The sequence below is a fragment of the Corvus hawaiiensis genome, chromosome 21 (genome assembly GCF_020740725.1).
Source record: "Corvus hawaiiensis isolate bCorHaw1 chromosome 21, bCorHaw1.pri.cur, whole genome shotgun sequence".
NCBI lineage: Eukaryota > Metazoa > Chordata > Aves > Passeriformes > Corvidae > Corvus > Corvus hawaiiensis.
In genome coordinates this window covers 9,370,482-9,398,148 of record NC_063233.1, presented here as the reverse complement: position 1 = coordinate 9,398,148, position 27,667 = coordinate 9,370,482, and the positions used below count along the sequence as shown (strand labels likewise).

The 27,667-nt window shown below is 54.1% G+C and overlaps 2 protein-coding genes across 3 annotated transcripts in view; both read left to right on the top strand.

The window, feature by feature from the left end:
• Positions 1-9,249, top strand: part of ARRDC1 (arrestin domain containing 1) — a 36,707-nt gene extending 27,458 nt beyond the window's left edge. Inside the window, exons 3-8 of the mRNA XM_048325725.1 lie at positions 1,747-1,797; positions 1,918-2,072; positions 2,552-2,734; positions 3,043-3,219; positions 3,368-3,779; positions 4,679-9,249. Coding sequence (XP_048181682.1) covers positions 1,747-1,797; positions 1,918-2,072; positions 2,552-2,734; positions 3,043-3,219; positions 3,368-3,779; positions 4,679-4,743 — 1,043 coding nt within the window. The 3' untranslated portion in view covers positions 4,744-9,249. The remainder of the gene's footprint in view (positions 1-1,746; positions 1,798-1,917; positions 2,073-2,551; positions 2,735-3,042; positions 3,220-3,367; positions 3,780-4,678) is intronic.
• Positions 9,250-12,736: 3,487 nt separating this feature from the next.
• Positions 12,737-27,667, top strand: part of EHMT1 (euchromatic histone lysine methyltransferase 1) — a 116,657-nt gene continuing 101,726 nt past the window's right edge. Inside the window, exon 1 of one of the 2 annotated variants that reach the window (XM_048325339.1) lies at positions 12,737-12,800. In XM_048325339.1, the coding sequence (XP_048181296.1) occupies positions 12,780-12,800 (21 nt within the window). In that variant the 5' untranslated portion in view covers positions 12,737-12,779. Of the gene's footprint in view, positions 12,801-18,504; positions 18,658-27,667 lie in introns of those variants that run through there. The other variant, XM_048325343.1, reaches the window with a different exon arrangement.

Genomic DNA, 27,667 nt, shown 5'->3' with positions numbered 1-27,667 from the left:
CCATTTGCTTTCTGGAAGTAGAGATAATGGGTGTAAGATCAATGTTGAATGGTGCCCATTAGAAGACAGAAACCCTCAGGGCACCAAACAAGGGCTGGGTTCATCGAGTCATTCACATTAACCAGGCTTATCCTGGAACCAACCAGCCAAGGCACCAGCTGCATCTCACCTGGCACCTTTGCTGAGCCAGGCTGCCCAGGAGGGAACAGGAGAGGCTGTTCCACACCTGCCTCCGAGCCTGCCCAGCTCTGGAGCATCAGGCCTGGCAGCGAGGGCAGAGCCTGGCTTGGTGCCTCCACCTGGTGACAGCGCCGGGTGCTGCATTTTAGCCTACATAATTCGGGTTTGTTTGGAGGACGGGAGGGGAATCAGCAGGGAGGTGATGGCAATGAGCAAATCTCGTTCCTCTCTGTGAGGACAAAGTGTATAAATAGACATCTCTGATGTTGTCCCGACGAGCCTTTGCAGAGATCCGTGATGAGGCACGTGTTGGATTATTTATCCCGCTGTCCCTGCGGGCAGGACGCACTCACTGGGGTGTCCCTCGTCCCCATGGAGCGGCTGAGCGAGCAGAGAGGCAGAGATCCAGCTTTTCATAGCATGAATGATGCACCAAGTCCTGCCTGGGCTGCGGTGTCAGTGGGGGGGATTTACTCCTCTCTTCCCCACCTCCCCCTTCCATGTAATCCACTTAATCCCCTGACGACAGGACTCGATTACTGTCAGCTCTGCAGAGCCAGCACTGCTAACCAGCAAGCTGCCTCCTCCTGTCTTGCAACAACAAAAGCACCAGCCAGATCTGGGGTTTTGGTACCTCCAGCAATGATCCTACAAAGCAGAACAAACACAGCTCAATTTACTGGGTATCCAGGTCTCCTCTCAGCTCTGACAAAACCTCTCGTGTGTACGTGGATTTGACAAATGTGGATAAACCTCAAAGGTTTTCTTGCTGAAGGCAACTTTGGGAGCTGCCTGGTGTTACTGGATCACACTGTGGGTCCAGTTCAGCTGTGACACTACCCTGGAGGGAATCTGGGATCTGGGAGTGCTGGAGGGTGGATGGAGTTGAGGAGTTGGAATCTGTTGTTTTAGCCATGAGCTGGATCTTGGCTCTGCCCTGTGCCCTCGAGGCCATTCCAGAGCAATGGTTGAAAAAAACAAGTGCTGAGGTTTTGATGTTGTGGCAATATTTTTCTGCTCTCCTGTTGTCTCAGAAGCTGGGCTGAGGTATCGCAGGTCCCTTCTTGGGACCAGGGGTGGGTGGACCTCTGGTTCCAGCTCCTGAACCCTGTGCCTCTGTGAGGGGCTTGGCGTGTGGCTGGATGCCCACCAGAACTCCCTACCACCCTCAGACTGTGCCTGTGATCTCTCACATTCCCCCTGACTGCCTGACAGGGAGAAGACTTGAGGAAAAATAAACCCACAGCGGCCCTGCTGACCCCTGTGTGGATAGCCTGGGATGACCACTTGCTGTGGCACTGGGATCCCTTGGACCCTGCCCCAAACCACTTTATTTACAGGATATCTTAATGCAGAACCTCTCCTGTCCCAAGGAGGGGTGGGTGGCAGCAGGTGCTCCTGGTGGCTCAAGCACTGCCCATCGGATCTGGAGCTGTCTGGTGGCTGTAGGCAGCTGAACAGGCTGTGTGTGATTCCCTGGGTGGTGGCCTCTCTCCCACAAGATCACACATTCCAAGGAGCAGCCTCTCAGCCTGTCTCACTTACCCTTCACTCTTGTTTCCACAGGGGTCCTGACGGCTGGAGAGCACAACTTTCCCTTCCAGTTCCTGCTGCCAGGTAAGATGCAGAAATGTGGCTGAAGGCCCTTCCCTGGAAGCCTTGGCTTTTGCATATCCTTCCAGTTCAGAAACTGGCCTGACTCAGCCTTATGATCTTTTCTTTCTCTCTCGACTCCAGCTTCTGCTCCTACATCATTTGAAGGCCCTTTTGGCAAGGTCCTGCATCAGGTGAAAGCTGTGATAGACACACCTCGCTTCTCCAAGGACTACAAATGCAACAAGATCTTCTATGTTCTCTGCCCTCTCAACCTGAACGACATCCCTGACATCGAGGTAAGAACGAGGAGGGGCTTGGCTGGGAAATGCCAACGCTTCAGCACTTGTCCTTGTCCTGCTGTCTGAGGAGTCACTGTGTGGCTGGACAGCTCTGACTGCATGCTGTGACTATGCAAGAGCATAGTCCTCATCTCTCCTGCCTTGCTGTCAGTACCTGCTCCAGGTGATTTCTGACTCTTGTGTGTGTTGCTTTGAAAGATTTCTCTGAATTTTCACGCATGCAAGCCAACAGCTTCAGGTGCTTGGAGAGACCTGGGTTTGGGGAACCTGCTTTGGAGGGGGAAGCAACTAATAGGACAGGAGAACAGTGGGGCTGGGGAAGTGAGACCTGTTGTGTATGGTGTTGCCATGTTTCTGATTCTTTGCATCCTCTTAGATGCAAATATTTCTGCTTGCTTGTTTTGAATCTCTTGAGTGTTTTCCCAGAGGCTCTCTGACTCTCTTGAGCCAACACCTCTGTCTGTGCCGTCCTGCAGCAGCCCAACACTATGTCCATCACCAAGAAGTTCAACTACAAGCTTGTGAAAAGTGGCAACATCATCCTGACGGCCACGTCGGATCTGAAGGGCTACATCGTGGGCCAGGCCATCCAGCTCCGCACGGACATAGAGAACAAGTCTGGCCGGGACACCGGCGCTGTGGTGGCCAGTCTGCTCCAGGTCAGTGTCCAGTGGGGCCATTCTCTGGCTTGTGCTGGTGCTCCACCCCATGGAGGCCTCTGTGAAACTGGGGTCAGCGAGGAGGCCAAATCTCCAGCTCTGTTTCTCTGTACATTCCTGGGGAAAGAAAAGGTAGAACTTGTCTTGCTTATCCCTGCTCAGTCTTTCACAACAATGGGTATTCCTTGGGTTTGTGCTTGTGCCTATTTGACAAAGCAGTTGGGTGGGTTTGTGTCCTGACTTATATTTGGGAGACAGGAGACCACCTGCAGCCTCTGTGCAAGCTGTGTTTCCTCCTGCCTGTGCAGAAAGTGGCCTATAAATCCAAGCGCTGGATTTACGACCTGAGGACCATCGCCGAGGTGGAAGGCTCCGGGGTGAAAGCCTGGAAACATGCAGAATGGAAGGAGCAGATCCTGGTTCCAGCACTGCCCCAGTCCATTCTGCAGGGCTGCAGCCTCATCCACATCGACTACTACATCCAGGTGAGTTTATCCACAGTATCCCTGGGCTGGGCTGCAGCTCTGTGCCCCCTCCCAGGCTGAGCTGTGTGGTGTGGGTGGTCCTGAGACCAGGTGAACCTTCCCACTGCCATGTATAACGAGGATGCCACTGTTTTCCCTTCTCTTCCAGGTTTCCCTCAAGTCCCCAGAAGTTTCTGTCACTCTCCCCATCTACATTGGTAACATTGCTGTGAACAGAGTCCCGCTGAGCCCCTCCCGCTCCATCCAGCACATCCCATCTGTGGTGGTCCCCAGTGCCCCCCCAGAGGAAGAGGAGGCTGCCAGTGGCTATCACCCCATGGACAATGTCTCCATCCCCACCAAAAGCCATTCCCAGCAGCAGCCCTTTAGCTACGCCCCAGGACTGAGCTTCCAGGAGATACGGGCGGACTCGGAGCAGACGGGCTCCCCAAACCACCCCACGCTCTGCCTGTCCACGGGAGCCACTGTCCCCTACTACGCCGAGGGGAACGTGGTGCCTGTCCCCACAGCCAGCTCGCTCATCCTGCCCCCGGAGTACAGCACGTGGGGATACCCCTACGGTGAGCAGCGCTCCCGGGATCTGGGACTGGGGGGAAATGGCTCCTACCACCAGTCTGTGCTAGCTGTGAACTGTTGGGAATCTGGGGATTCAGTCAGTCTGCTGGAGGCTACTGTCAGAGGGGATTGTGACATCTCTCTGCCTGCTTTATCCTCTGGAGGAGTCCCCTCTTCCAGCTGTAAAAGCCAGCTGTCCTTCCCATATCCACGCCCATGCCTGCCCTGGGCTCCTCATGAGAGGATCTCCCTGTTCTTAAATGAGCTTTCAGCCTCCCACTGATAGAAAAACTTCTTGGCTTGTGGTGAGGCTGGTGGGAACAGAGCCAGGAAAATGATGTCACTGAAATCTTCTGTCTGACTTGGAGTGGGCCTGCAGCTGGTCTGAAGCTGTGGGGGTGGGAGCTGAGGAAGTGTCCGGGGTGTAACAGCTCAGGGAAATCCCAGCGTGCCAGAGTCCTGTGGAGCTGTGCTGGGTTCCTGGAGCTGTGCTGGGCTGGCAGGGCCAGCAGTGTCTCTTAGCACAGTCCTACCCAAATCAACCCCCCTGTTTGCACTGGGGTAACGGGACACTCCATGTGTCACTTCAGCCCTGGGTTGGGGCACATGGAGCATGGGTGATCTGGAGCTGCTGGAGGACAGGAGGATGCTTGGGAAGGAAAGGGAGGAACAGAACAGGACTGTGAGGTGGTGATTTTAATCTCTGTGTGCATCAGGGCAGGGATGGGACTGGCTGACTCAAATCCTACAAACCCCATGTACCTCAGCAGGGCAGGCTGTGGGGCCCTGGCAGGGAGTGTGTGTTGGTGGATTGCTTAACTCTGCCCTGGGTTACACAGACTGGGGTGAAGGGAACCTCCCAAACACACACCATAACCTCTCTCATTCTTCCTTTCCTCCGCAGAGGCACCTCCATCCTACGAGCAGAGCTGCAGCAGTGCCAACTCCAGCATCAGCAATGGCAATTAGCCCTCCCCTGCTCTGAGCCCCGCCGGCGCTGCCCACCCTGGTACCACGGGGCACCCGCCTGTGGCAAAGTCTGGTACAGCACAAGGTGTCTTCTTGTCTCTCTGGCTGCTTTGGGGGGGGAGCTGCCACATCCCAGCCTGGGCTTTTTAAGTCTCTTTCTAGGGAGGGGGGTAAAAAACCAAAAAGAGCAGCCAGAGCAGCCTGCATGCGTGTAGGAGAGGTCTGGGAAACCGAACTGCCTCCTGCTGCTGCACCAAGTGCTGGAGAGCTGGGTTTGCCGCCGGGGTGCCCTGGGCAGCAGCCTGTTCCAGTACTGTAGTCAACACTAACTGCTTTACTATCAAAGCACCTGCGATGCCTTATCTGAAACACTCCTGACTTGGCACAGCTCCGCTGTAGGGGAAGGCTGGGCTGTGTGGACTTTCTCTCCTCTTTCAGGGCCCATGTGCTCTCCACAAGTGGTTTTGACAGCCCTTCCTCCTTGTCCTCAGAGGTCCTAAGGGTAGCAGGAGGTTTCTTGGAGTAAGCAGGTTCAGAAGGTCAGGGACTTTTAAAAAGCCAAAAGCACAAGCCCTCGCTGTACCTGAGCTGTGGGGGAGTGACTGGCAGTGTGAGTGGCCATGGGCAGGGGGGTGGTTCATGGGGGCACTTGCTGATAAGCCCTGATGAGCTGTGGGGGGAGCCTGGTGTTCCATGGGGTGCCCTTTTCCACCACGGGTGGCTTTTCTCCACAGAGCCCTGTGAGACACAGCCCATCCTCGCTCGCTGCTGGGCCCTGGCACACAGGACAACAGCACTGGTCACTCTGCGAGCGGGGGGACCACATCCCATGTCCCACCTCCCGCCCCTGCAGGGTGCCCTCTCCTCCCAGGCCAGAGTTACGTGACCATCAATCACAAAAGTCTGTCTGATGCTACCTCTGAGTCTGCCCGGGGGCCTGGCCCGTGGCATCCCTTCCCTCTGGGCCCACCCTCTGCGGGGCTCAGCCTGGGCTGTCCCCAGGAGTGGCTGTCCCTGCCAAGGCAGTGCACGAGGGTGTGTGGTGGCACTGTGTGTCCCCTGAGCCTCAGCAGAATGTGACAATGAACACAAACTGCATGGGAACTGCTGCGCCTCGCCCGCAGCCTCCGCTGCACCCGGCAGTCAGGGCAACAAGCTGGGGTTTCTTGCAATTTTTCTTTTGTGCTTTCCCCCACCCCCCCCACCACCTTGTTTAGCTTGTTTAGCACTGACTACCCGAGCTGAGGAAACCACAAGTCACATCCTTCAGAGCCACAGGTGCCCAGCCAGGCTGGAGTTGTGGCCTCCAGACCTCTGGCACCTCAGAGTTGGTCCCCACATGGCCTCAGGCTGGGCAAGCAATATCTGACAGACCTTTAGGAGCATTTCCAGCTGCTGCTCCTTGCTCAGCCACCTCTGCACACCCCTCAGGCAGCTGGGACAGGCCCTGCTTTGCACTCTTTCTTTGCAAATGCTTTTTTATTTTATTTTTTTTTTAAGCATCGAACTGCTTTAAGGGTAACGTAGCAAAGGTGCTGTTCTGAGCAGTGCTGGCACAACCACGCTGATAGAGTGATTGTCATTGTCCCTGAATATATATAAATATATATATATAGAGATGAAGTTTTGTTTTTAATGATTGAATTCAGAAATACAAATTTTAATGCTGTATTTAATAAATTATTCTAAGAGAAATGCTGTGCTTTTCATCCATTTCTGATGCTGATCCATGTGCCTGTTCATGCCAAATCCAGGAATGCACCTTGCTGATTTCTTACAAAATGAAGTGAGGTTTTTTTGCTCTCACCAGGAAGGGTGGTGACCTCTGCCAAGGCAGCTCGGGGAAAACAAACACAGTGTGGGCTGACCACAGTGCCAGGCTCAAAATTCCACATGGCTGGAGGGAATTTGGCATCACATGGGCTTGGCTCTGGAGAGAGCAGCCTCTGCACTGCTGCTCCCCAGGCTCTGTGTCCTGAAGCCAGGATTTGTCCGAGTGGCCCAGGAGTCTTGGGCAGTGCTCACTGCTGGTGGGGAGGAAGAGGAGAGCAGACTCTGCCTTTAGGAGGATGGAGATGGCACAGCCAAGGTCTGGCTGGAAGGGCTGGAGACCAGCAGGCCGAGCCCTCTCCTAAAGGAATAAATTTATTGAAAGTGGAAGAAGGCTCCTCCCCACACCCCCTCTTTGCTGATCCCATGTCTGAGGCATGCAGGTGTTCCCTAAATGCTGTCACTGCAGGCTGTGATCTGTGTCCTGGACACAAAGATCCTTCTTCATTCTCTGCTCAGCTTATGCCTCTGCCCAGCTTCCATGATTTCACTCTCCTTTGCCTGCCATGAGCAGCATTCTTGATCCACAATGGATCAAAGGCAGGTACAGCTCTTCCCAGTGCTCTTCCTCTTCCTCCCACTTGGCTGAACCTGTCTGGCCTGGCTCAGCCTGCCTGCAGCTCCCGTGGCCTTCCTTGCTGCTGGCTGTGCATATCCTTCAACCCAAATCCCTTCCACACCTCTGGAAAAATTCCTATAAAGTGTCAATGCTTCTGGAGCTTCTGGGCTGGGCTGCAGGCTCCTGACCCAGCCAGGCTCTGGGAGAGGCAGATGGAGCTGGGACCAGGACTGGTTTCCCAGCTCCTTCTCCGTCCCTGGAGCTGAGCTGCTGCTGCTGTGTCCAGCCCACGTTCCTTGGCTGGAAAATGGGATTGCTGTTTGCTTGCTGTGGCCAGAGCCCCGGGCTGTTTTTCCAGACTCCCAGCCACCATCTGTCCTGTCCTCCTTGTCTCACCTTTGCTTTGGGCACATCCCATCCACGGTGGAGGCTGTGGAGGAGGGAGCCCTCACCCAGCCCATGCTGTGCCCTGTGTCTCTGCAGTGCTCCTGAACTTGCTCTCCCAAATTACATTTGCTACAAACTGGTCCTTGGGAGCTCTCCTGTACACGGAGTCCCCGTTGGAAAGCAAGGAGCAAACGGGAACGCTCCTGACCAGTGAGGAGTGTCCATCACCACCGGCTGCTGTGGAGGGAGCAGGAAGGAGCTGGAGCTACACCTCAGGGTGGTCCTCAACCTTTTGGATGCCAGGGCTGCTCCACAGCACAGCTGCTGTGCAGGGGCCCCTCTCAGCCCTGCGAGGTGGCTCTGGCCAGGGTGAGCAGGTCATCACCCCGGGGTTGTCTCTGAGCAAGAGAATTGACATAACAAATGACAATCAGTGTTTTCCAACCCTCCTGCCCCGCCTTGCCTGTCCCAGGCTGCGCAGGGAAGTGAAGCCTGACACAAAGAGCCTTGCTGATGTTTTATCGAGCCCTTTGAAATGGGCCAGGACTGAAATGGGCAGGATGGAGGGGTTAGTCCAGCTCTCCTCGAGCCCCCCTTGCAGAGGTGGCCCCAGGGCACAGTCAGCAGGTCCTGGGGTGTATGAGGGCTTTGGATGAGCACAGTGGGGCAAACCCAGTATTTGGGTTTGGATTTGAGTTTGTCTGCTCACCCTCTCCAGAGAGGATCAACCCCTCTGCCCTCTGTCCACAGCCCCTTGAAGTCCTGGGGAGCTCCTTTAGGGCCTTGGTCATCCCTCCCTCCTTTTGCTGAGCACTGGAATAAAGAGGGGGGAGAAAGCACCCATTTTTCCAAACACAGCTCTGGGTAAAAAAACTCAGCACCTGGGGATTCATTCAAATTCCTGGCTCAGATTTTTGAAGCAATTGTTGCTGAGTTTGTTTGAAATGGGGAGGGGGAGCAGTGGGGCATGAGAGAAGCTTGCGAGTTGTTTCCAAACTCAAGTGTTCAATGGAAACAACCAAAAATATCATTAGTTCTTTTTTTAAAATTTCTTTTCTGTTGCTTTTATGTCCTTCATGGTTTTGTTCTTTTCCTGCTCTCCACATGCCCCACCTCTGTATCTTTGGCTTTTTCAGTGTTTGTGTCCCACTAAACTCTACTTTGGCATCTGCTGTCCCGCTGCCTGCAGGGGATGGGGAAAGGGGAGTCGGGGGATGCAAAGGCTCTTCTTTCTTTTGGACAGTGATTCTTTTTTAACTTTCCACTGAACTTCCAGGAGTTTTGTAAAAATAGATATTTTCTGCTAGGACGTTTTCCTGTTAAGCCAGCACAAGACAGGAGATACAGGGTGTTCCAGGCTCCATTTGGGTTTTATTCTATATTTTAAAATATTTCAAACTATCTGCAACAGGAATGACCCATCCCTCCTCCCCAAGAGATACTGGTGAGGTAAAACCCTCAGAACTTGTGCCCTTTCTTGTACCACTACTCATGGCTGTAATTCCTTATTCCTGTGGTTCTCTTTACGGATTTTGGGGTTTTATACAACAATTTGTGATGGCTCTGTACAACCTAAGACTTCTGTACAATTTATAACTGGGTTTTGAAATGTAAACTCGCAGTTTTCCATGTTAACCATGGCTTCTGGGGGGTATTTTTGTTCTGGGTTTTAACCCCCCAAATGTAAAGAACTGGAAAAATGTAAATAAAGATGATCTTTTTTAAGACCATGGGTGTTTTGCTTGGGGTATGTGATCATCATAAATGATACCTCAGCTGTCTGGATGCTGAGACCTGAGAGTGAGAAGTGGTTCAGGGCTGTCACTGGAGGCATCCCCACTGGAGCTGGAGCTTGGAAGGTGGTTTAGACTGGAGGCTAAAGCGAAGGCAGAGGAGTGGCTGGGGTGGGAAGACCATGGTGGGCTGAAGGAACTGTTGCTCGCTCACATGGTGAATCACAGAATCATGGAATATCCTGAGCTGGAAGGGACCCACAGCGATCATCCAGCCCAACCCTGCACAGACACCCCAACAACCCCACCCTGGGCATCCCTGGCAGCGCTGTCCAAGCGCTCCTGGAGCTCTGGCAGCCTCGGGGCCGTGCCCATTCCCTGGGGAGCCTGGGCAGTGCCCAGCACCCTCTGGGGGAAGAACCTTTCCCTCATCTCCAGCCTAAAACCCCCCCGACGCATCTTGGTGGGCAGGTGCCGCGGGAAGGACGCGGCTGCGGCCGGAGGAAGCGCCGGGGCGCTGGGGCTGTGCTCTTCCTGCTGCCAGGAATCCCAGGATGTGGAGCTGCGGCTCCGCTCGCCCGGCTCGGGCGGGAGAGGGCGATGTCCGCCCGGCTGGAGCTCGGCGCGGCCGCGCAGAGCCTGCGAGGCGGCTCCGGCTGCCCAGCCGAGCCCCGAGCCCTGTCCCGGCTCCCAGCAGCTGCTCCAGGAAAACAGGGAGTTCTGGCACAGCGCAGCCCGTCCTCGCCCCGCTGCCCTTCGCTCAGGAGGGGCTTGAGGTGGACAAGAGCCGTGGCCGATGGTGATGGGCTGCAAAGGCTCTGTGTGTTCCCGGGTATTTCGGCTTCTTTTGGGAGCCTTTCCCTTCCCTGATGGCTTGGGGAGGTTTGTCCCAGTGGCTGCCGCGTCCCTGTGTCCATCTGGGAAAGACAAGAGCTGCAGCAAATGCTGGAGAGGAGCCACCAGAGCCCGTCCCGATGCGCGTCCGCCCTCACCCACCGCCCTCATCCCCGCCCCGGTGCCACCCCGGCGTGCCGGGTCTGGTTTGCAGGGGCAGGGATGAAGGCAGGCAATTCCCAACATCCCACACGGAGCATCCCCAGTGCGGGATGGGGCGATGCTGGGTGTCCCCAGTGCGGGATTTGGGGATGTCCAGGCTGACACCGGCCCTTGCTGGAGCAGAGGTTTCCAGAGGTGGTTCTTTGTGCGGGGAGCAGTCGCCTCATCCCCGGGGAATCCCAGGGGAAGGACACCCACCCTGCCACCACCCTCCTCCGAGCCTCAGCTCATCCCCCGGGAGCGATGGGACCCCCAGGGCCCCTCTGTGTCCCCGCCGAGCGAGAGGCACCGGAGGGGCCGCGCCGGGGGCTCCGCGGCGACGCTGCCACGGCCCTGCCGGTGCGCAGGGGGTTCTCTGGGGGGTTGGTTAATTAATTAATTAATTAATTAATTAGCTGCCGCTGCCAAACGGAGGGAGAGGCTGCTCGGAGGGGATGGAGCGGGCGGGGGGCGGGTCCCCAGGCCCGGGGACTCTTATTTTGACCGCGGCGCTGCCGGGCGGGCGCTGCTGCCGCTGTCGGGCCGCGCTCCGGGGCCGCCGCCTCCTTCCCCTCCCGGGCCGGCAGCGCCCGGAGCGGCCCCGGAGCCGCTCGCCGTGTCCTGGGGGTTCGCCCGAGGCTCTGAGCGGCTTTGGGAGCCTCTCGGGGTCCCTCACACTCCCCCGAGTGCCTCCGCTCCCCGGCACCCGCGGGGTCCGGGTGTCCCCGTGGGGACCGGCCCGGGGTGACCGGGAGGGACACGCAGCCCGGGCTGGCCCCGCTGCGGATGCTCCGGTAGAGCTGCGGCGCTTTGCTGTCACAGCTCGTCCCAAAGCCGGGGTGGGTCACCGCGGTGTGAGCGGGCAGCGGCGGCACCGCCGCACCAGCAGCACGGACTGCCCGGTGTCACTCCGTGCATCGCGACAGCGACGGCCCCGGGGCTGGCACAGCTGTGCCAGGAGGGGCCAGGGGCTGAAGGTGTGGGGCGGGAGCGGGGTAACCCCGGCCTGGCCCCAGCACCGGACAAGGGCTCCCCATGGCCGCTGCCCCCGGCCCGGAGCGCTGCAGGGTGAGAGACTCCGGCAGAGCAAAGTGAGAATGTTCTCGGTGGGGAGGGACCCACAGCGATCATCCAGCCCAACCCTGCACAGACACCCCAACAGCCCCACCCTGGGCATCCCTGGCAGCGCTGTCCAAACGCTCCTGCAGCTCTGGCAGCCTCAGGGCCGTGCCCATTCCCTGGGGAGCCTGGGCAGTGCCCAGCACCCTCTGGGGGAAGAACCTTTCCCTGCTCTCAGCCTGAGCCTGCCCTGGCCCAGCTCCAGCCGCTCCCTGGGTGCTGTCCCTGTCCCAGGGAGCAGAGATCGGAGCTGCCCCTCGGGAGGAGCTGGAACAGAACTGGCCATTTGGCCACTCAGAGAAGCGAGGTGACAGCTGGGGCTGCAGGAGAGCGGCCTGAGGACCAAGGGATGGTGTGTGTCCTCCAGAGAGTGGATAGTAAATGTGTAAATTGACTTCAGAGCACTCAGAGGCTCCTGTTTCCCTCCGGGAAACACGGATTGCTCTGTCCAGGAGGCTGGTGCAGCAGTACCTGCCCATCCCTGTGTCTCCCTGGGGCAGGTGTGATGTCCCCTGAGTGGCTTCTGAGGGCAACTGTGGGGTCAATGAGCCCTTGCAAGTGTTTATCTCCCCCCTTGTGCTATTTTCTGCTTTACTGGAGAGCTGTAAAAGCCATAATTGTTTTACAATCATGGGTTTAGGGCCTGGGCATTAAAGGAGGAGTCCTGTGGGGTTTGGGAGGGTCGAAGCTGCTGTGGGTGCTCGGGGTGTGGGAAAGGGAGTGAAGAGGCTGGAAGTCACCCTTCTATGGGGCAGAGCCAGGGCGAGCTGCTCCCTCTGCCCCATCCCTGACTTCAGGTGACACAGACACAAAAACCTTGCACGAGCTGGGCTGAAAATGACCCAAATGTGGGAGAAGCTACAAAAGGAGGTGATTTTCGATGGTTATCTTTTTGGCAGGAAAGACAGAGGGACTTTTTGACTCGTTCTGGGATCTTGCAGGGATTTTGTGTAGGTTTTTCGGCAAGTTCTGGTGCTGGGTGCTGCTGAAAGTTTGGGAAGCTCATTATGTGTTCAGTTGCGAACGGCGGCTGCCCTTCCCCCCGCAGTCTCGGGGTATGCTGGGGACCCGGAGCTCTTGGCAGGAACAGTGAAGAGCCGCGGTTTGCGGGTGCGGGGAGCGCGGGGTCTGTCCCCGTGTCACCGCTGTCCCCGTGTCACCGCATCCCCGTCCCCGCGCCGGCCGTACGGCACCTCCCGATGGGCGCCGCCATGACGCCGTACGGACAGCGGGGCCCCTGGGGGCCGCCATGCTGCCGCGCGCATGCGCCGTGCCCGGCCGAGCGTCTCCATTGAGAAGAATGAGGGGCAAGGGGCGGAGCCAAGGCGCGAGGAGCCGCCGGGGGGGCGGGGCTGCGCTCCGGGGCTCCGGCCATGGCCACAGTGGATGCCGAGGTGAGTGAGAGCGGCGGCGTCCATCTACCCGGGCGGGGGAAGGAAGATGGGGGAGCGTGGAGTGGTATCGCCCAGGGCCAGGCGGGTTCTGTCGGAGGCCGGGAGGGGGGCCGTGCCCCCGCCGCCCCATGGTTCAGTCCAACTCCTCTGAGGGGAAGAATGTGGGAGCTGCTGCCATTGTGTGTAGGGGGGCCCGGGACTCTGTATAAGTTACACCCCTCCACGGTGAGTCAGTGGTATGTGCCATACAGATTCCGGGGCTCCCCCCAATGGGAGCGAGTGCGTGTGGCGGAGGCGGGAGGGGGGAGCGGCGGGGCCGCGATCCATGTTCCGGGGCCCCCCCATGCGGCGGGGCGGCGCTGGCGCGGCTCCATCCAGAGTCCGGGGCTCGGCCCGGCGCGGCGGCGGCGGCGGCGGCGGGCGGGCCGGTGCTATGAGCTATGCAGGGTCCGGGGCGGCGGCGGGCGGGAGCCATGCAGGGTCCCGGGCCCGCGGGGCGGGAGGAGCCCCAGGGGGGACCCGGGGCTGCGCATCCCGGGGGAGCCCAGCTCGGGAGTCTGTGCTCCCGGTGCGCTCCTCCGGGAACAGAGTAACAGCTCCGTGCCTCCCCTGGGCCGCGCCGACCCGCCCGGCTGCTCCCGAGCGGGGCCGGGGCTGCCCTGCCGCACTGGGCATGTAGAATCAGTCATGGAACGGTTTGGGTTGGAAGGGACTTAAAGCTCGTGCAGTTCCACTGGGACACCTTCCACTGTCCCGGGTTGCTCCAAGCCCCGTCTAACCTGGCCTTGGACACTCGCAGGGACGGGGCAGCCCAAGGATGCCTGTGCCAGCCGGAGCCGGGCCGGGGGTGGCTGTGCCCGCAGAGCCCCGCAGAGCCCCGCAGAGCCCCTCAGAGCCCCTGTCGCCCCGCCGGGCTCGGGGGCACACGGGCACCGGCCCCCATCCCCCGGGAGAACGGGCACTGCCGTGGGCTGGCAGCCGGCCGGGGCTGTGACCGTGCCCAGGGAGGCGAGGGCGCGCAGGGCTGCAGCACCGCTCCTCGGGCCGGGCTCAAAGCCCTGCCCGGCTGGGCGAGAGAATACAGAGGTGCTGGAAGTCCGTGCCCTCCGGTGAGCACTGGAGTGCAGCCGGGCTGGTGCCGAGCCTTCGTGCACGAAGGGAGCCACGAGGTGATGGGACAGGTGTGCATCGTACACGGGCTGTGACACAGGTGTGCAGGGACTGTCGTGCAGGTGTGCATCGCACACAGGCTGCGGTACAGGGGTACAGTCGTTCACAGGCTGTAATACAGGTGTGCATTATATGCAAGGCTGTGGTCCAGGTGTGCATCATACACAGTATTACATACATAATATAGGTGTACACTTGTGTATGGACTGTAATACAGGTGTGCAGTCACGCACAGGCTGTAGTTCAGGTGTATGTCATACACAGATTATCATACAGGTGTGCACTGTACACAGACTAACACAGGTGCACGGTTGTACATGGGCTGTAATACAGGTGTACACCTATGTACAGACTGTCATCCAGGTGTGCATCACACTCAGACTGTGGTCCAGGTGCACACTCGTGTACGGATCAACCGGAGCTGGGGCTGAGCGGCTGCTGGTGACCGCAGCCAGGTGTGGTCACTGATCTGTGGCCACCCAGGTGTGACAGGCTGGCCGCTGTCTCTCCCAGCTCTCTCTCTCTGCAGTACCTTGTTGACAAGGTTGTGCTCTGGCCCGGAACGTCTGCCCTGGGTGGGGTGAAGTTTGTGGCACGGCCACGCAGGTGACACTGGCAGGGCTTTGAAAGTGCTGCAGACAGCCTGGATTTATTACTCAGACAAGATTCCCATCGTTGTTGCTGGGAGATTGTCCAAGGCTTCCTTTATGTTTTCTGTTCCATCACAATTGGCCTGATCCTGGTGCCTTTCCCTTGTGCTTTTGAAGAGGATCAGTGTTAATTTTTCCCTGTGATAGAGGAATCAGCCCTTGAGTGCCTCTGTGACTCCATGGTCCAGTTTTGCTTCCAGGAGAGTGGCACGGCTGTAACTGGGGCAGGAGTTGGCTCATAACTCATCAACTCCTGATGTACAGGTCAGTCCTAACCCTCCAGACACACAGGTTTTATTTTGGGAAGCATCTCCCAGGAGCCCTCGCTGGGTCTGCCCCGTGTGCAGAGCATTAAGAGCCACTGCTCTTGGGAGTCAGGCAGAATATCCACAGATGTTGCTGTGGATTATGGGGAGGGAACAGTGACTCATTTGGAGTTTAATTCCTCCCCTCCCCCATGGACTCAGTTCTGTCTGAGGCCACATCTTGCTTATACCCCTCTGAGGCCAGAGGGGAGGAAGTTGGTGTAAGTCAGGCTGGAATGTGGGGACTGGAGGAGAAGCTCTTTGCTTCCCCAGTGCTGGTGTGGGAGAGCAAGGAAAAACATCCCACAGCCACAGTGTTCTGCCACATGCAACACGGAATTGTTTCACTTGGTTAAGAGAGGTGCAGAGGTGTGTTTTTGGGAGGAGATCCTTGCTCCCAGCAAAGAGGGAGGGGGCAGGTTGGGAAGGTGATGTCTGTGTGTCTGCAGGGAGTGCCCAACCACCTGCAGACAACTCTGCTGGCGGTCACTGAACTCCAGACAAAAACTCCCAGTCTAGAACAGCTTCTTGACAGATCTTAGTGTTGATGATGGGTGAGGGAGAATCCCTTTAAACACCAAGTTCTTGCTAAATCCTGTGACCTTCAGTGGTTGTTCTCTTCTGTTACCTGCCCCAGGTGATCTCTGTGTTGGGGAATGGCTGCGCTGCAGTCCTTAGGTGCAGGAACCACGAGGCTGCAGAGAAATCTGATTTTGCTGTTGGTTTTCTTTAGTAGATATCTTACATCCAGTCCAGTTTGGCATTGTTACGTGCTTTAGACCTACTGTACTAAAGCTTAAAATTTAAGGAATTGAGTTTTGAGGAATTGAGCCCTGCTCAGCCAGTTTTATGATGGTGCATGTTCATCAGATTTGATGCTTCTCCTCCAGTGTGCATCAGTTTGGTGAAGAGCTGCCCTTGCGTTTGTGTGTTTCCTAAAATACTTCTTAGGTGCAGTTTGAAGTTCAAGCTGTGATGTTTTTCCTGGGGCTCGTGGTAACCTGGAGAGGCTGGAGCAGGAAGCGAGGTGCGTGTGTGGCTTTGAGTGAAGTGGTTCCCTTCAGAAGTCACGCTGCATTTTTCATCATTTTTTCCCTTCCGTCTGTTCGGATCTGTAAAACCTCTTTTCTGGAGGTGCAGCTTTGATCTCTAAAGCGACGAGCCGGCAGAGCGGGCAGGATTCTCGGCTGGATCTGGGATGGACTCAGCACCCAGCAGCTCCCCGTGCTGGGGCTGAGCAGTTCTCAGACCAGCTGTGATGCTGAGGCTTTGCCCTGGCTCTGATCCCGGCTCTCATCCCCCTCCAGCCGGTCCTGGGAGTTCTGCTGAGCCCCCTGCCAGCTCAGTGACCTCCCCATGGCATCAAGGGACAACATTTCCCTGGCTCTGGCTGGAGAGAGGCTCCTGTGGCAGGTGCTGAGTGCAGGAGGGATCACAGGAGCAGCCAGGAGCTGAGGAGCAGTGCCTTGGAGCAGCGAGCAGGGAGGGAAGTGCTGCAGATTCCCACTCTTTGTCTGGCAGGTGTCGCACAATGCAGCTCTGCTTTCAGGCCTGCCCTCCCTCATTCCTTCCCGCCAGTCAGGAGAGGCCTCTGTGGCTTTTAATTCACATCCCGTTTAAATCAGTTACCTCAGGAAAACCTGGTGCACTCCAAGCCCCACCATCCCTCCTCAGAGCTGTGTCCTGCTGCTTCCCTGGGGATCCGGAGTGCACCGAGGTGTGTTCACACCGCACTGAACGCGGGCAGCACACCTGGCTTTCACTGGTGTTACATTTCTCCCAGGGCACCAGGTTAATACATTTTAACTGTGTCTTTGTGCAGGGAAAGAAGGTGTTTGTGGTTTTTTTCCCCCCTCTCTGATACTCATAAGGTGGTTTTAGAACTTTCCTGAAGTTGGGGAGGTTGCTTTGTTAACATGGTTATAATTACCCACAGCCCTGGCAAAGTCTTACCCGCTGTCAAATGGGTGCTAACTTCTAGTTTTTCCATGAATTCTCACATGCTATGGGCTAGCAAAGGCCTGTGGGGAACTCATCCTTTTCTTCCATCTAGAGAAACTTTAAATAATAACGGAATGAGCAAATACGACTTGTGAAGCTTTAAGAAAGCCTTAGAAGTGCCCTTCAGTTGTGCTAAGCTGATGTGACTGAGCCAATGTGACTGAAGAGAGCGTCTGAAGAACGTTTTGTCAGTCGAGGCAGAATCAAAGGCCTGGGTTATACTTTAAATAAACTCTTCCAATATAATTATGCTGGCTGGGGAGGATGATTCTTCATTTCTTCTTGCTGAAATTGTAATAAAAGTCCTTGCTGTGGATGCAGCTTTATTAGTTTAGAGGTGATCCCAGACCAAGGTGGCTTATTTTTTGCTTTCCAAAGCAGAGCCTTGGTCTCCATTTGGGAAGTTTTGCCCACTTAATTCTCTGTCCATGAATACAAAGCAATTGCTCTCCCACTGCTGTGTCAGCAGAAGCCCTGGGAGAGATGCAATTACCAGCAAAAACCCCACAGCAACAAGGAAAAGAAGCAGCTCCTGCATGGAGGGAGCCTGTTGGAGTCTCTGGAGCTGAATGCCTCCCCTTGGAGCAGCTGGGCCAGGTGAGGAAGGCACGAGCATCCCTGAACCAGTGCCATTTCCAAATGTGCACGAGGACAGCTGGTATTGCAATGATCAGGGAATGATCTGGAACACCAGTCCGAGGCTTTGCTCTTTATCAGCTTGCCTGGCCTTTTGGCCTTTTGTTCTCTGTCCCTTCCCCTCTCCACCCCAGAAATGCTCTTCCCCTCTTTTTCCCGGCAAAGTGTTGGTTTGGATCACTGCATCCCAGAAAAGGAGGAGGTGAGAGGGGATTGTGTTTTGTGCAGGGCTGTGAGAGGTTCAAGGAGTCTGTTTGGGTGCTTCAAGACACATTTGGCTGGAGAGTTCCCTGTTCCTGACTGTTGTGGAAGCCAAAGATCACCACGAAGGTGGAACAGGGAGCAGTCCTGTGACTCTGTCCTCCCTTGGTGTGGGGCTGTGTGGGTAGAAACATCCCACTGGTGATGGCTGGAGTCTGGTTGAAGTGGTAAAGAAAATCCAACAGGGAATGAGGAGTTTGGTGTGGCCCTCCTGGCTCTGGGAAGTTCATAAACCTGGAACAAACCCGGTTTGGAAAAGCGCTCGCTGTGGGACTTCTGTGTCTGAAATAGAAATGCTTTCTTGCTTTTAAGTAAAACTTTGTAGCATAGCAAAGTATCAAGCACATCCAACATACCCGCTTTTCAAGTGGAAAATGTTGCTCCGAGAGGATTCCTGTTTCCTTAATGCCCAGCGTGATCCCCACCATTGTCTTGCTGTCTGCTTCCGTCTCAGCCTGGGTTTCCATCTGGGATGGTTCAAAGCTGCTGCCTGGCTCATGGTGCAGGCAGTCCTGAGCCAGGTGAGCCCACCTGAGTTGTCTGTGTGTACCAGGGGCTGGCTTGGGAGTGGGGATGGGCTGTTCAATATTAAATGCATCCTTTTTCAGTGTCTCCTTCTCGCAGGAGAGCTCTCGGACGCAGTGTCAGTTCAGGACAGGGAGATGCTGAGTGGCAGAGCAGAAAATTCAGGTCCGCTTCTGTTTGCATAAGGCTGATCATCCTGCAGAGCCAGCACATGGACAGGGAGGAAATTTGCAGGTGGTGCAGCTGGGGAGGAAGTAAATATGGAGCAAGATAACCAGGCTGACATGGATAAACTCAAAATAAAGCCAGGTAAGTGACTTAGCGTTTAAGGGAAATGTGAAATTGTGCGAACAGGGATAAAAATAATGACAGTGATTACATATCCTTGGGTCAGCTGGGCCTGTACCTGCTCCAGAAGGTGTTGTGAGCTCAGTACAGCATTTGCAGCAGCAGCAGAGACTGGGGAGCTGAGCTGAGTGGGGATCAGTGGTGCCAAAGACAGTGCAGGCCCATTTCTCTGGTGTGGGGAGAGTCAGTCCAGGAGTCCTGGGATGCTGCAGCAACACTGCCTGCTCCTGCTGCCCTTGCTGGTGAAAAGAGGAGGAATGAGATGTTTATTGCTTCTGAGAGCAGGGGGCAGCCAGGATGAACCTGATGGGCTGAGCCATCCCTAGAGCCAGAGGGAGCAGGGCACGAGGGCACCTCCCTGGAGAGGGAATGGCAGTCCAGGTGTCCGAGCTGCAACAGGCTGTGCTGGGGCCTTGGCTGTGGTAAGAGTTGTTCAGAGTGCTGCTGCAGACTTTTAATAATTTGGAACTCAAGTGCAGATGTGGACAGAAGGATTTGAGCGTGTTGTCTTGCAAAAAGGAGCCCTGGTCTCCCCAGGCTCTTGGCCGTGACCTGCAGGTGCATTTCAGTACAGCCTTGAGTGCAGTGAAATAAATTTTTCCCTCCTTCTTTTCATTTTTAAGCATCAAGTCCTGGTTTCTTGAGAATCTGAGCTACCTTCTTCCTCTGCAGTTGCACATTTCCAATCCTTGCAGTTTCAGAGGAAGTTCTAATAGGTAATTTCTCCCACAGGCTCAAAGCCAAAAGGCAAATTACCCCCAATGCTTTATCCAGCTTCAGTGGGAATTGGGGATGTTTCATACTGCTGACCCAGAGCATTCAGAAGCTCTGCTTCTCTCAAAAATCATAATATTGTTTCAAGAAGTGGGAAATTAAACATGCACATGGTAGAAGACTTAGAAAGGATTAATGGGTTTCAAAATTACATGCTTCATCCAGCTGCTGATTTGGGAATTGAAAGTATGCCTGTTGCAGGATTGGGAGGGAGTTACTGAAACGTGGTGTTCCTTGGTGTCTGATGAATGCAAATGTCCCAAATCTGTGATTCCAAAGCTTTGCCCAACCTCCAGACTGACTCCAGGTTTGATGCTGGATTAGCTCAGCCCAGGTGGGAGCAGCTGGGTGGAAAAGCCCTGTGTATATTTTACTTTTTCTTTCCTGTAGTTTTAATTCATCCTCTCTTGATTATCTCAGCTCCTGGGGTGTCACCCAAGGCACGTTTTTAGGCTGCTTTGACTGAAGTTCATTCTCTGTTTGTGAGTTTTGCTTTAGGCACATGGAAGGGACTCATGGAAGGTGCTGGAGTCTTCTCCTGCCTTTTGAAGAGGATTTGCCATCTCAAGGGGCAGCACCTCCAGCCTGGAGGTCACTGGGACCTGCACTAAATAGGAGATGGGTGTTTAAGTCACTTGCATTTTTGGGACCTGAGAAATTAAGTTACTGTTTTGGTGCATTTCTTATGTCCACTGGGCTTGGCAGCAAATTCACAGCCTGTCAAGTGTGGGTTTGGAGGTGTAAAGAAGAGAATGTATTTGGGAGATGAAAGCATCAACAATGGTCTGGGAGCTGGTGTGTGTGGTTCCATGTAGGATCCTGCCAGTTTGCACATAAACCTCCAGATTATGAGAATATAAAACATGGGTCTGAATATTTTATTAATTGAAGAGTATTATTAATATTTGATGGATTAAATCAACACCCAGAAGGCTCTGCAAAAAGCACCACTGCTGAACTGGTAACCAAGACATGAGGTGCTTTTAATTGAAAACTTGTTTGTAATGGCTTTTGTCAGCTCTGTGTTTTAAATGTTAAGGATCCGTGAATCCCATACGCCAGAAATCCTTTTGTTCTTTGGGTTAGGAAGGGTGTTTTTCAGTCTTGCTAGGCTGGATTCAGATTGGTGCTTTAATGCCTTCTTAATATGCAAAGGTGATTGTTTATGAGGTGTCCCGTCGGGCCTGGAGGTGACATCTGGAATATTTAATCCCTTTTGCCACACTTTGAGGACAAATAACGACTGTTCCTTTAAAGATGGCCCTCGGATGAGCTGGAATATTTCCTCTTGCTGTAGTGCCAGCTCCTGTAGCTCCGGGAGCGTGTGTGGAGAGGTGAGGTGACCATCCTGGCTGTCCTTTAATCGACATCCCCCTGCACCAGGGAGATGCCACCAGCGAGCAGACAAACTGCAGAGCCGTCTGCTTTGAGTTTGGGAATTTACAGCGCCAGGAGTGAGCGCAGCCTCCGGCGTGCAGCGTTGGGAAAGGCCAGCGAGGGGGGATCATATTCTGTCTTTTATTTCCACTCTGGTTTCTAGGAACTGCAAGTTATATTTCTTATGGTTTTTTCAAGATTTTTTTAAGATTTCTGCCACACACAGTGAACTCCATGCCTATCTCATAGTTCTTTTGGGGTTTTTTTTGTGAGTTTTGTTGTCTCCTTCCCTATAGAAGGTGCCCTTTGTGCCGGTGATCTGGTTATGTTCCTGTGTTTCTAGGAGTTTGCCTTTGATAAGAGCACATTGGTCTTAATCATTTATGACTTTCATTAAAACCTTCTTGGTTTGATGTTTTCTCAGCCCTCCAGACTGCCCTCACAGAGGCTGCTTTATAGATATCATTTATCTCCTGCCCCTGTTGTGACAGCAGCCCCAAATTTTCCCTCCTGCTGCAGATGCTGGTGCTTTGTGCAGGGAGGACGTGCACGTTCCGTGGCTGTTGCTGCTGGGATTGTGGCTCGTGTCTGACCTGGAACTGGGGTTTGAGGCTGTGTGAATGACACGGGACACTCGGATCCTCCCCATCTCCATCCCCATCCCTATCCCCAACCCCATCCCCAGCCAGCATGTGGGCTGAAGCACCGACCCAGTGTGATCCCAGTGCTGTGGAGGAGGAGGAGAAGGGCAGGAGGTGATGAGGAATGAGGTTGATCCGTCAGGTCTGGGCCTTGGCCAGTGCTGGAAGTTTCACCAGCCAAGTTGCCTTTCTTCACCGGGCCTTTGTTCCCAGCCACGCTTCCGATGAAAGGCAGGAACGGCAGCTGCTCCGCTGGCTGCAGGAAACCTCCTCCCCACGCTGCACTGGAGCCCATCCCCTCCAGGGCTGCCTTGGGGCTGTGACCCCCAGGCTGGCACTTGTGGGGTGCCCAAGCTGCCTCCTGTGACAGGGAGGAGAACCAGCTGGGAGGGAGGATTTCCATTGTCTGCCTTGGGATGAGCCTCAGCACGCTGTGCCTCTCCAGGGTGGGCAAACCCTAAGGAAATGGCTTGGATATTCCCAGTGACCTCCCAAGAACAGGGAGGTTTGATCTGGTCCCCCCCCACTCGTGACCCAGAAGCTCGAGGCCGGCGTGGGCAGAGCTGCAGAATTTGCAGATGTGTCCAAAGAGCTGCAGGAGGACGCCCCGTGTCTGTGTGTATTTATACACTGGATGCCCAGGGATAGCCGAAATTCTTCTTTAAATGACCAAAACTCCACAAGTGGAAGTTGGCATGGGGCTGCCAAGAGTAACTCCTGATGCAACAGTGTCCGCTTTAAAGAGCGATGTAAACGTTTCCTTCGTGTGTCCCCGGTGACTCAGAGCCCTCCCTGCCCCATGGTGATGCTGATGCAGTTGCTGATCCCTGCCAAAGCAAGCAGTCCACACAAGGAGATTAGACAACAGTCCCTGCTCCCCCGCTGGGTGCTCGTTAACATTTCCTTGCTGATGTATTATTAATTAAGCTAATTTTTATTGCCCTGTAAGTATGGAGGGTGTTTTGCAAGCGCAGAGCGTAACCTGCTTGTGGCCCAGGGTTCCTGAAGCGTGGTCCCATGTGCGAAATGAGGCTTGGACTGTGTGGTTGAGTGTTGAGAAAAGGTAAATCTGTGGGTTTTGCTTTCTTTTTTCCCTTCTTGGCAGCTTCCTGGCTCTGTGTCTGGGGCTGGTGAGTGTGGTGCTGTCTGAGCTGAGGGCTGAGGAGGTGCTGTCTATGCAGAATTAGTGCAGACAGATAACAGGACTTCAGTGCAAGCAGCGTTTGCAGCATTGACCCTCCATAAGACAGAAGATTACCCAGATGGGAGTATAATATTAAAAAGAGTTTTGGGACCTGATCCAAACCTACAGGAGTCAGGGAGGGATTTGCCATCAGCTGCAGTGAGAGCAGCCTCCCTGCAGCGTACCCAGGCAATGGGGCAGTCAGCAGCTTAAACAAAAGAAGTGAAAGAAGTGTCCAGGCAAGGCTGGTTGAGGTTTTGCTGCCTGTGATGCTTTTCCCGTCTGTAAAACAGAGGTAATATTTTCCCAAAGTTCAAAGGCCTGACTTGGTGTTGGAAGCCTTTAACTGGAAGTGTTGAAGAACTGCTGAATGTTAATTTTTAAATGTACAGATTATCTTCATTAGGTAAGAGATGGCGAGTTACATAATGGTCACTATTATGTGTGCTCTGGTTTTTGGCTTTATTCCTTGACATCATGGCCAGGCCTGATGAAGGGAATAGAGAACTTCTAGAAGCACTTTGTAAAGTATGATCTATTTGTGATCAAAGCCAGTGTGACTCTGAATGTCCAGCTCCTCTTCTTTGGACTTGTGATAGCAGCCTCGGATTCACCTTGAAAATGGGATCTGTGATCTTTCATATGGTCTTATTTTGTTCTTAAATTAGGCTAATGCATCCTGTTCCAGCCAATGCAATTATTAACAAACCTGGGCAATTATGGCACCTATTGTACAGACATTCTGTGCTCCTTGCTAGGAAAAATACACTTTTAATAAACAAATCCACTTTGACAACCTGTCAAGGACTTTTCTAAAGCAAAATTGAAAGTGTCACCTCAGTGACCTTTCCTTTTTGTTCTGTTGTGTTTGGTTTTTTTACGTGGCTTTGCAAGAGCACAGCAGTTGCAGCTGGAGGTTCAGGTCTGGTTTCACAGGGCAGGGGAGTGGAGGAAAGCAGGGAGGGGATCACAAGGGCTGGGTCCCCCCACCAGCATCCCCTGCCCTGCTGTGTCACAGTGCAGCATCCTCCTAGCCACAGGCTGCATCTGGCCTTGCAGAAACCCTGGGAAAAACCCTGCTCTCTTGGTTGGTTCAGCTGATTTACTTTGTAATTAAAAAAAAATTTTTTTTTTTGAATGAGAAAAAGCCCTTAAAATGTTTTGGCACAAGTTCTCTGTGCTTTCTTTTATTCCACATGTGACAAACCCATGTGGTTGCAGTCTCTTGCTCAGCCTGGGTAGGATCCACTCCGTCGTGGGCTGCCACCAGGAGTTCAAGGCAGTTCTTAAATCCTACTTAAACCTCCCTCTCCAGCAGATCGGCTTTGTTTGGCTCTGGGCACAGGAGTGGGAAGGAGCGTGTTATATTCAGTACTAGAAGTTAAATTGCACGGAAGGAAAATCAGCCAGGATTGTTTTCTCACTGCATTATCAGAACTGTGTGAAGGTTTGGCCCTTGGTGAGGGTTGTGCTAACTGGAAATATCCCTGCGTGTCACATCACCCGGGGAGGAAAGAGAAGGTTTCCTGCCTCTGCCAGGCATTCCCTGCTCCCTGGGTGTCTGAACAGATTGTTCTTCCCTTGCTGCCCAGGGACTGAGAGGCACAGGCCACCTCTGCAAGTGAATCCCCAAAAAAATGGGTAACTGCAGAATCATTGAATCAATCAGGTTGGAAGGACCACAGTGGCTCATCCAGTTTCTTTCCATGGGAATACTTGAATCAAAATGATTGTTAATCTCCATGTGAGTTGAGCAGTGAGTTTTCCCAAGCCGAGTTTCAGAGCTAATCCCCTGTAACTGCTGCTGTTATCTGGGTGCTGTGTCTCCTCCCCTGAGCTCCCCAGCTGCGCTGTGGCACTGGGCACATCTGTCCCTCCCCACAGGAGGCTGTATCACATCACTGCCTGCTGGTCTGGGCAGCTGCTGGGAGGAGCAGTTAACATCTCTATCTTTTCTAATGCATCTTCTGAGTTGCTGATGTGACAGCAGCAGCTTCTCCAGGGATGTGGTGCCCAAAATCAGATTAAAAACCCTTTCTTTGCCCTGCCATCTCTCAGGACTGTGGTGGGGGATCTACCTGTGGCATGGGTTGTTTGAATGGATCTGGGGAGGAGCCTGCAAAGCTGCTGGAGTTGCTGAGCTATATGGGGGAATAGCCCATGGTCCAGCACAGACCCAAAGCAGGAGAAAGAGGATCAGGGCTGTGCTGCTGAGAGCTCTGCTCTGGAATTACCCAACGAGGCCACACAGGAGGCTTTGGGACTTGCAAACATTAATGCTGCAGAGTAATAATCACTAATTATTACAGGAATACTATGCCAGAGCTTTCAGCAGTGCAGGGAGAGGTGTTTGTGGTGACACAATGGCCCAGACACTGGGAACAGGGCTGCACGTCCAGGCCCTGGCTGTGTGGGCAGGTGTGAGCCATGCCTCCATCCAGGAATGCTGCCTCGGAACGCTGTGTGGGTGTCTTGGATGGCTTGAACGTGGCTGCAGTTTTTGCTGGCAAAATTAGCCTTGCTGAGTGAAGTGAGCCGCTTCCATGGCATAAAGATAATTTTGGATGGGCTCCTGGGCTCCTCCCAGCCCTCCTCAGCAGAGCAGGAAAGCCAGGAAGAAGCAGATGTGGCATGTTTTCCCCTCAGTTACAGGTTTTTATCCACTGGATTTGTGGAAATAATTGACAGGATGATCATGGCAGTTCCTTTGCATTTTGAAAGCAACAGCTATTGATGAGGACTGTATTTGTATAATGCTGGTACCCAGACTGAAGTTTTTTGTGGGAAGTCTTGGGGCTCATTCAGGCTACTGAACACAGGTGTGACAGGAGAGCATTTCTGTTGGTCTAACTTTGACCTGTCTCAACAGAACTGTCATGTATAAAGGTGCCTTTATCAGGGATGGCTAAAAAGTTGCCAGAATTGTGGCTGGACTAGTGTTCAGGTCCTTGGAGTAAAGTACTTTTTTTTACATGATACAGATCCAGCATTTGTCATTCTGTTTGAATTTTTTTGTATTTCGCTGTGGTTTTTGTTTTATTGGTAAAATGGGGAAGAAGCTATTTTGGAATTGAAAAGCTGGGCTGTAGGTGCCAATTGAGGTGAGGCTGGAGCACATCCCAGTGCTCTGTGTGCCATGGGAGAGGTGCATTGCTGAGCAGAGCAGAGGAGGGGACCGTGATTCTCCCAGAGCTGTGAGCAGGCACGAGGAGACATCTGAGCAGTGATACTGGGCTGGTTTGGAAGGTCACAGCCACAGCCATGGATATCAGGGCCTTGGATCAAGTTGCAGCAAACCCTTCAGTTTTCCTGAGGTGTGGAGTCTCGCTCTGGCAGCCGTGGCCATCTGTTCCCAGCGCCAGGCAGGCTCCGGTGCTGGGATCCTCAGCAGCTCATGTGGCTTCTCCACCTCTGAATTTTAATCCAGAGGGTGGATAAATACTGTTCATCCTCTTTGCTGCTTGGTCTGTAACCTGTGCAGGTGGTCACAAGGAGGTGAGGCCGGCTTTGAGCCTCACTTCCCTGAAGCTGGTCCTCATTTCATAAGCCACCCTGAGGATTTTTGTGTCTTCATCAGCTTCACTGAAGGATTTGCTTAAGATTTGAAAAAAAAAGGATTTATTTTTTTGCTTTTATACTTCAAGCCAGACACCTCCAGGACTTCTCCTGATGCTGCCACTTAGTTTGTCTGAGTGGTTTGTAATCCCATGTAGCAAATGTGACTCCTGCAAGGGGCTCACTTTCCTCTCAGAGCTTTCTGGAAGCTGTTGGCAGCCCCAGGGTTAAAGCCACTGGTGCAGGTGACAGGAAGACCAGGCACAGAGGGACAGTTTTTGTTACATGACAAAGATTGCCCTTAAACAGTGCTTTTTTATTGTGAGAGACAAATCAGAGTTAGCCAGATCCTTGTGACCAGTGCAGAGCAAACGACTCCAAGTGTGTGTGAAGGATCTTCTGAGCTCTTCCAAAGTTCTCCAGGATTAGGGTTGGGCTGCAGGCAGCCTGATGCAGCAAACACAACCCTCCATGGGTGGGTTTTGGCAGTGGGTTGCCATCATCACACAGCAGCCTGGTGTTTGCTGTCTGTCCCTCCCCAGCTCCAGGGGGTGACAGTTCCGATCAGGACGCTCTCCACACACCTTGGGCACAGTGTCCCCATGCTGAAGGTGCCAGAAGGGACAAAGGGAATGCCTGAATCAGTTTGCTTTGAGGATTGTTTCCTAAAGTATCCGTGTTCCTTACATCAAGGGCCACTCTGGTAAGGCCTACAAGGTGCAGTGGGATCCCATGAAGAGACTGATGGTGTCTACCCAGCCCAGTGAACTTCTGCACCTCATTTGGATTTCTGACCGTGTCTGCTGCTGCAAGGACAACCTGCTGGACATGCAAGCAGGGATGTACTCTGCCTTGACAGAAAAGTCTGTTCCTAATTCCTGCCTCTGTGCGCCAAAGTCAGCTGCGAGTGGCATCCTCGTGCTGGGCATGAAAGGATGGATCATGGAGAGGAGCAGTGCCCTGGTCAGTCATGGGGCTCCTGATAAGAAGCAGATGTGGGGCTGAGCTGCTGGAATTTCTTACTGGCATGATCTCCTTGCTAAATTACCATTCTGCCCAGCAGAGGATTGGAGATGGCAGCTCCCTGCTCCAAGGGAGGTCTCCTGGTCCCATTTTACATTGTTGTTGTCTCCTTGATCACATCCTCGGTGGGGCTGTGGAGTCCTTTTGTTCTCTGCTCTACTTTCCAGCATTTTTGTTGCTCTAGCAACACTTTCAGCCCCAAAGCAGCGGGATCCTGGTGCTAACACAATGCTGCATTTGAAAGAAGGAAGCAGAGCACGACAGGTGATCTCCAGCTTTTGTATGGAATGGCTGTGCCTTGAGATGGGAGGATGAATGGCAGGTTGTGATATCTTATTGTCTTGCAACTGGCATTGCTTTTGTCATAAAAGGTGAGAAAGAGTCTTGTGTTACTGCCACAGCTGTGGTTTGTGAAGTT